Source organism: Heliangelus exortis, chromosome 2, assembly GCF_036169615.1.
Source record: "Heliangelus exortis chromosome 2, bHelExo1.hap1, whole genome shotgun sequence".
Lineage (NCBI taxonomy): Eukaryota > Metazoa > Chordata > Aves > Apodiformes > Trochilidae > Heliangelus > Heliangelus exortis.
Genome location: NC_092423.1, coordinates 35723466 through 35732268, shown reverse-complemented (window position 1 = coordinate 35732268; position 8803 = coordinate 35723466). Strand labels below are relative to the sequence as shown.

General features: G+C 45.4%; 1 protein-coding gene and 1 long non-coding RNA gene across 6 annotated transcripts in view; one reads left to right on the top strand and one right to left on the bottom strand.

Moving 5' to 3' along the window:
- Positions 1-8803, bottom strand: part of LOC139792353 (uncharacterized) — a 414091-nt gene that overhangs the window by 394262 nt on the left and 11026 nt on the right. The window lies entirely within an intron of this gene.
- KAT2B (lysine acetyltransferase 2B) overlaps positions 8428-8803 on the top strand; it is a 46116-nt gene continuing 45740 nt past the window's right edge. For 3 of the 4 annotated variants that reach the window (XM_071735534.1, XM_071735535.1, XM_071735532.1), the window contains exon 1: positions 8429-8727. In XM_071735534.1, the coding sequence (XP_071591635.1) occupies positions 8506-8727 (222 nt within the window). In that variant the 5' untranslated portion in view covers positions 8429-8505. Of the gene's footprint in view, positions 8728-8803 lie in introns of all 4 variants that reach the window. The other variant, XM_071735533.1, reaches the window with a different exon arrangement.

The window sequence follows — 8803 nt, the reverse complement described above, 5'->3', positions numbered from 1 at the left end:
ACTGATTTTTGAATGTGTCAGTTTCTAAATCAAGAAAGCACAATAAGAACAAAACACACTCTCAGTCTCTCTCTCTCTCTCTCTCTCTCTCGTAAGTTCTCTTGAATATCTGCTTCCAAACACTGCTCCTGCTGCTAGGGATGGGGATACATGCATATAAAGACACCTTCTCCCTTCTGTTACTTGCCAAGGGCATACTGATAGCCATGAAATACATGACCACTTTTAGATGTAGCACCTGATGCTATAAACCCAAGAGCTGGAGCTGTAGAGCAAGTCCTGGTGAGGCAGTCCTTGACAGAGGCCAGACAGTGCAGAAGGGACCCCCTGAATTCAGCACCTACATGCATGCTCTTGTGTCTCCACTCTGCACCAGCAAACTGATGCTTTTATTAAATACTGTAACTTGCTCCAAGTTGGATTTTTTTTTTTTTAAATTAAGTGTGAACAGTTAATATCTAGCAGAGTTTTAAGTTACTGAAAACCAGAGGAAGGAAAACATGTGTAACATAGAGGAAATACCAGCACTGCTTAAGGAGCAGATGAAATTAAAATTGAATGTTACAGGTTTTTATTGTATTCTCTCTTCTGAGATTTCTGACTTTCAGTCACTCTTTAAGTGTGTTAATCCACCACCAGGGTCAACAGTGGTGGTTTAGCAGTGGTAACATCCCACAAACAGACTCCAAGAGCAGTCTTGCATCATTTCATACTGCTTGAACCACATCCATTTTCGGGGCCACTCTCTTTAAACTTGACACAGCCACACCTTAAAGTAACTGTTTTAAAACTGTTGCCTCCTCTAGGCCTTCTGCTGGGAGGTGCATTTTTTTCTCTGACTGCACTACCTCTGGACTCTAAGCCAAAACCTCAATGATAAAATGATCATTTTATCAATACAATTTTAAAAATAAAATCTCCTCTGTAGAGGATGATACCTACTAGAGGTATTAGCAGAGGCACATCAAAACCTCTCATGGCACTGCAGTATAGTTTGTCTTTGCAGAGGTGAGTTTGCAGGTGGCTACAGCTGTCGATCTGCTGGAGGACCAGTTTATAAAAAGAGACCCTCCCTCCACAAGAGGTGAGCATCAACCTCCTTTAGAAATGCTGCATCTCATTAGAGGGGCAAAATAAGGAGGTACATGATTAAAATAGCAGCAAAAGATCCACTGGAGCAGATCCCTTCTCCTTTATTCTGCATAGTTGGAATTTAGGACTAGGAGATTCTACAAATACGATGATGCATTTGTGTCTGAGAAAAGTTAGGACTAACATATACTTTCTATCAGCCTTTTAAATATGACGCATTTTACATTTAGTGTATATAAAACCCCTCTGGATTACAGACAGGAAATTGACAATTTTCAGCAAAATGTTATTTTGACCTCAGTAAAATTAATTCTTAATAGTCACATAATTTATTGATGTTTATATCTCTGTAGCAGGGTGTAAGTGCTAATAAGTCACAATTTCAGAGCACCAAAATAGTCCCACTTTATTACAATGTGTAAATAACCAATATACATAATAATTCATGCAGAACATCAAGATATGTTAGAACCCTTCATCTGCAATAATATTGTTTATAATTATTAAAAGGGCAGCTCCGGTGTTAATTTAATGTATTATTCATACAGTATATGTAAATAGGGGAAAACAGTAAAAAATTTAAAATTAATTATTTCCTTTGTTGATCTCGTTATAAAGTGAAAAGATTAGTCTGTCCTTGCATTTCCCTCATCAGGAACAGATAAGAGACAAGGCAGGTTAAAGGATAATGGAGAGGTACTGACAACACAATACTTGAAGCTGAAGTGCACTCAGCTTCAGAGAGCAAGAGAAAATTCAGCTTTCTAGCACACTGCAGTTTCCCTGTGTCTGTTTAGGGAGCCCAAACCCAGCCGTGTTCAATGCTCTGAGCTGAAATAAGAAAAAACAAAAACCAAAACCTCACCACCTTAACATGAGAAGGGAGCCACAGTTTGAGACTGGATGTGTTTTCAAGGGCAGAAGTCCTGTTTGTTGACTGTGGTCACAGAGCAAAGAGCCTCTGGGCTCAGTGCTGTCTTGCTACTAGGAAAGGGAGGCTGCTTCACCTCCCTGCTGTTCCTTGCCCTGTCTGTAAGAGGCAGAACACATGGCTGCCAGGAGCTGGAATGGCAGAGGGTACCAGCATCCCAGTAAATCTTGTAACCCTCTCTAGCTATGGCACTCTGAATTGCTCGCTGTTCATATAGGAAGGTGAAATTGTTTTCTGTTTCTGCAGTTTGGCGCTATAGTCTCATTATTTATTTATTAAAGATGTCGCTAATTGAGCTTAGAGGACCCAGAATCTGATTTGTATCCGAAGAGGAGTCTCAATATACAGTCATCTCGCTCTGTCAAATTGTTCCTGATCTCCACCCAGAGTGTGCTTCTCCCTCACTCCCTCACCTTTGTCCAGTCAGAACTTAACTTACAACATCTCTAGTCCTGAACTCCTTCCTCTGGGAGATTTGTTTTGTAGTAGTAGTATTTGTTGCATACTTTCGGTCTTAGAAAACAGTGACTGTAATACTGATGCTGAGACCAGCACTGAGAAGATGTCTGCCTGCCTGCGGGCAACAGGAGGAGGCAGAGAAGGGCGATGTGATGTAAAATGGAGGGCACAGTCTCCCTGAGCTTCTCATCACAGTATTATCAGCTAATACGTACAAACAGGCCTCAGTGCTGCAAATTCTTGCTGAATAAGCACTGGCTCCCTTGCCTGTTTTTTCCTTCTTGCCTGTCTTTTCCTTCTTTCCTGCTTTACTTTTTCCCTGGGTTTTTTTCTGTGTTTATGCCTCAGCTAACACTTCCCTCTTGGGTCCCCTCTTTCCCCACATGGCTTATGATGCCATGATATGGCTTTGAAGTCCCTACACGTTCATCCCTGCTCTGCTCCTGATTTCCTTCCCCTCTGCCCCTCATGCAGTAGGACAGCAACACTACCCCTGGAAAACCATGGCAGGGACTTCTGCCATCACTGGGACTGGTCCCTGCCAAGGAACCCCTCCAGGGGGCCACTGGGGCTTTATTTAGCATTTGTCATGGTGCTTCTTGATAGTGCTGTTCAGTGCTTGCCCAGTCACCTGGGCCCCCTGTGCAGGGACTGCCTTACCATGTCCCAGTTTTACATGATCACCTTTGGCCAAAGCAGCAAAGGACATATAACTTATGTGAAAAACCTTATGTATCCTTTATAAGACCTGGAAAACTCTCCACCTGAAAGGACACACTCGTTTGTTCATACAGCAAATGTGTCCCACACCTTGCCCTCCTTTTAGCAAGGCTGGCCCTCTTAGCTTCCTAAATCATCTGCAGAGGGAGTGCTGCAGAAGGAACAAGATGTCTTCTCTCAAGTGAATCAACTCAGGTGTGTGTAGTACCCTACCTACTGTATCCCCAGAAGCAATGATGCAGCTTCAAGGAAGTCTTATTATGAAAGGTGTGGGAAGAGATAAAAGATGAACTCAGTGAGTCACAGGAGTGTGCTGAGGGCAGACCCTGCCTTTGGGACTTGGGAACACTCCTACCTTTAGACCTGATAATAGGCAAGAAAGAAGGAAGTGATTATTAATTAAAATAATTACAGAATAGATTAGGACAATTAGTCTCCTTATTGAAGTGTTGTCCAAAACTGGAATCCTGGGATTCCAGGCCAACTGGTTTTGTCATCCTATAACATGGAAAGAATCCCCATCATTAGGACTTCTTAGGTGAGAATTAAAATTTGTGACACTGTCTGCTTGGGCAGAGGTCCAGCTTCTGGGCTGGGAGGATGTGTTGAACTGGGAAAGGAAAGTGGTAAAAAATGGCAAAACCTGGTCTTTCTACACTCTGGATTTATTGCTCCTGTTCTTGGTGGCTGGGCCTGTCTTGGTGGGGCAGAGGCAGCAGTTCGTAACCCACCTAATGCGTGCATGGGGTGGAGAAGCTGTGAAGCACCCACTGGGGATGGCAAGCCCTCTGGGCTCAGTGTGGGATGGGAGGCAGTGGAAAAGACCATCCCCTAGGTAAGAGGTGAGTAAAAACTGCAAAGTGCTCCATCACTAACAAGAAGTTTGTGTTAGTTAAACAGTCATGCATATTGCAATGACATCATCTCAATTTTTGTTTCACATTTTTTCTTTTAAAAAGTGGGTAACTGGGGTGTGATGTTCCCTATAAACAGACAAAGGCCTATTGGGAAGGTCTGGCATCTGCATTATTAAAAGTCACATGTAAGCACCATGGGAAGCTGACAAGATGCTAGAGACAGCATAATGAACAAAACTTCTGTACTGTTAATACTTCTAGAGATTCATAAAATATTGATAGCAGTCCTGAATGTGTGGTGGCCAAAAGGGAGGCCACTTCATCCACAAGGAATGCATTAATGAAAGGGCACAACAGAACTCGGAGAAATTCCCTGGAGGGGTGAAAGCTCCGCTTTTCACATTTGCATTGAATGGCAAGAACAAAACCAGGTGGGAGAGCAGGAAGAAAGTTTCATCTTAAACAACAAACAGGAGAGAGGGCTAGGTTGGGCACACTAGATTTGACTAGGCTAGGAGATGGGGATGAGGGGTAGGGGTGGGCTCCCAGAGCTTGGCAGAAGGCTGAGATCTATCAAGTAGAGGTAGCTCTGTCAGAGGTGCATTCAGCATTAGGCTGCTATGTGCCTAATGTCATTCTTTAATATACATAACCAAGATAGGCCAGGAATGACAACTGGGTAATAAACAAGCATCAGGCACACCCTGAACTGTAATTGGATTTCCTCTTCTGTGTGTGACTCTGCATCAAGAGTGCAGCTGCCCCCTTTACTGGAATATAATGCACACTCCAATATATAATAATTATATATATTTTATATATATATATATATATATGTAATATAATTCACTGTGTTCACAGTGAATTCAAGCAAGAGCAAAACGAAGGCGAGATGCACATCTCCTGGGAGCACCACAGCTCTGAACAGGCATCTCCCCGGGGCTAGCAGCAGCCTGAGAGAGACTGGAGAATCACACAAGCTGGCACTCCTGTCTCATCCAGCTCCTGGTTTGCTTAATTTGATGCAGATGAGCAGTCATCTGAAGTCATGGGGCACCTCACCTGAGTTTGCAAGCCGAGCAGGGCAGGCAGCTCAGCTCCCACCAGAGCTTGCTAAACCCCAGTGTCAGAGTCAGTTCAACTTGTGCAAACCCACTGATGTGCCCCGAAGGACAGAAGCTGAAAGATGAGGCAAGGGTTTTTCAGACAATGCCTTGTGAGTTTGAATCTAATTTAGTATCTTCGTAGTCCACATTCAATCATGAAAACTATGGGCCAGAGTGATTCTGTTCTGCTCAAATGCAGTTTTGCATGCACTACAATTAGAAAATTAATATGAACTTGCATATACATTCAGTCAACAGAAAATGCCATGTTGGGTATACGAAATTGAAAATTACATGTATATGCTCACATGGCATAGAATATTTTTTTTTTCGTAGTGTACTTTAACCTGTCATGGCCAAATTATAAAAATTACAATCATTGAAGCCGCCACAAAAAACACAGCCCAAGTTATAGTCCCATGTTTCCAGACAGCAAATTATCTGCTCATTTCTTATTCTTGCCAGAATCATAGATTTAATGTTTCAACTGTCAGTGGAGCAGTTTAAGACTAAGTCAATCTTTTTTCTTTGTTTTAAACAATATATTTGCACAAAGTTAGAATGAGAGCAATGATTTAAATTAGTCTTAATGTTAAAAAAAAAAAAATGAAGAGAAAGACTTGCCTGTTTGCATTTAAAGAGTGATTTTTTTCTAAGTGGTTCTTCTGCAGTAGCAGGCTGTAGTTCTGCATGTGTAGTCAAGTTAGTGTTTATGAATGTTACTATAGTAACTGTATCTGTAGCCACAGGCTGGTAGACTTTCTGTTCTGGTTACCTAGTGAGCAGCAAGGTAAGAAGGAAAAAAAAAAAACCACCACAGAATATTGTAAGACAGCCATGCTCTTGAAGATTCAATGAGGAACTGCAGCGGAAGTATTTGTCTTTATAGTGCCTCACTGTATGCAATAGAGCAGTGTTTTTCCCATCAGATCCTCACAGACAAACCATGAAATGTCAGCAAACATTTGGCACTTCCAACAAATCTGTATCTGCTTCATAACAATTTTCAGCTTTGATTTTATGGTGATGGAAGTAAAAACTCATCAGGCTTTAAAGGATCTTGCAGAATAAGTTGAAAGAATAAGGTTGTTTGCCAGGGCCATGATCCTGTGAGCACTCACCTGTGCAATTTGAGACATAATGCAGAGTGATCTTAACATCAGTGGAGTTCCTCACCTCTGTGGGAACAGTAAAAGTGTTTTCAGAACAGTAACTTGCCATTCATTTCTATGTGGGTGTGCAAACTTGCTGCTGGCTTAACTACTAGCATTAACCAACCCAAAACAACAAACCAACAGTGATTTGGGGAAAAAACAAAAAACCCACAAACAAACAAACCCAAAGATATTGGGGGATGTAGAGGCTACAGTAGCTCCTAGAAAAACTAGGAGTCATCATTCCAGCATGGACATTACGTGGTCCATAGGAGCCAATATGCTGTTCTAGATGCATTCTGTAGCATTTGCTACCAAAGAAGAGCAATGGGAAAGCTGAAAGTGAAACTAAGCAGTAACACTTTCATTTTCAAATATAAGAAGAAAGCAGAAGCCTAAAGGGCGTTTAAAAAAATGCAAGAGTCTCTTAAGTGCAGTAGCTATTTGTTATTTTAATATATATAATATATACCATACAGCAGATATTTGTTATTTTAAAACATGATTCACAGATTAAAAAAAAAAAAAAAAAAATTAAAATCGTTCAGTCTTAAATTTAAGAGAAAATGGATTCGTTTTTTGTTTTGTTTTCTTTTGACTTCAATTTGCTGTAAAGCTTGGGGCAGCCCCCGACCAGGGCAGTGGCTCTTCCACCTTAAGAGACGGTCTTAAAGCACCGGGGATGTCAGCAGCCATCTTACGGGTCACGGTCAGAGCTGCTGGGAAGCCCTGAGCCAGCACCGGCCTCCGGGCGGAGGCAGAGGGTGCAGGTCCCGACTCTCAACCCCGCACCTCATCACCTTCCCGAACTAAAAAAAAAAAAAAAAAAAAAAAAAAAAAAAAGCAACAACAACAACAAAAAAAAGCAACAAAAATACACCCTTTTTCATGAAAGTGCTCCAGCGTTTTATTATTTTTTCTTTCATTAAATGTGCTAACTCAGCGTGTAACCTCAGGAGCTGAGAAGGTGAGGGAAGAGGGAGACCAGTGGGAAAGTGTTTTCTCACTCCTTCCGTCGTCCAAAGTAAAATAAATAAATAAATAAAAAAAAAATATACTCCTGACGTTGCATAAGTCTGAAGTCATTTTGGCATGGTCTGTGCAAGGTTGCAAGGCCCTGCGAAAGCTCTTTAGATGCTGGGATTCCCTTCCAAACTTCAGTATCGCTGCTTGAAGTTTACACACGGAAGAGCCGCAGATCCCCACGCGAACGCCCGCCCTCAATCCCAGCCCTTCAAGCCGTGGTGCCGTGCGATAGAATTGCGATTTGTGGTTTTTTTTTTTCACAGCTAAACCGCATTTTTACATAAACGCAATGGAGCGTAACAGCCTCAAAACCGAGGCACTCGCTTCCGTGAACAGAGCGCAGGCGGGATCATTTGCTTAATTTTAATTTTAGCCTTCAATTAAAAAGGTAAACCTTTTAAAACGTAAGTTGACTTGCTGTCAACACTTGTTGTTGGGGGGGGGGGGGGGGGAAGCACTGGAGGGGTGGGAGAAGGGAAACAAGCAAGCCCCAAAACCATGAAATGAGGAACCGAGCAGAGTTTTTGAACCCTCCTGTATTTTAAACTGGTATTTATATATTAAACTAGAAATCATCTGGGGAAAATACGAGCCCGGCAAAACCGGCTGCAAAGCGCACAGCAGGGAAATACAATGGTAAAGTCAAAGTAGTGGTGCAACGAGAGGGAACTGAGGCTACGGCAGCACCGCAGGGCTCACTGGGGTCAGGACCGCTGCCGTTCAGCACCGCACCGCCGCCCGGGGCTCGGCGCGGTGCGCTCAGCCGGCTATGTCGCCTCTTTCTAGGGCAACTTTCCCCGCCGCCTCCCGGAGGGCTGGGCCGGCTCCGTAGCGGCTGCCCGCACACAGCGGGAGCCGCCAACACCCTTCCGCGGGGGCGCTGGGCGCTACCCGCCCCGCGCAGCCCCCACGCAGCGGTAGGGGCAGAGACGCGGTCGCGTCCCCCGCGGTGCGTAGCGGCGGAAGGCGGGTGCCGGCCCCCCCGTCCCCCGCCCGGTGGGGCAGGAGCCGCCCGCGGAGCGGTGGGTCCCTCCTCCCGCCTCCCCCCTCACCCCCCCCGGGGAGCAGCCGGCGGCGGCGCGGCGAAGGGGAGGGTCTAGGGCCGGGTGCGCTGCACCGCGCCGGCCGGCCGGACGGGCGGCTGCCGCCGCGCCGCGGGCATGGCGGAGCCTGGCGGCGCCGGGGCCGGTGCGGCTGGCGGCGGCGGGCCGCAGCAGGGTTCCCCGGCCGCCGGGGGGGTGGCCGCCGGGGGTCATGCCCGTAGCGCTGTCGAGAGCCCTGGGGGGCCTGGCTCAGCGCGCACTGCGGGGAAGAAGGCGCAGCTGCGCGCTGCTCCGCGGGCCAAGAAGCTGGAGAAGCTGGGCGTCTACTCCGCCTGCAAGGTACCCGGCCGCGGGCGCCCACCCGCCCACGGAGGGTGGGGATTGACGGGAGGGAGGGAGGGAGAGAGGGAGGGAG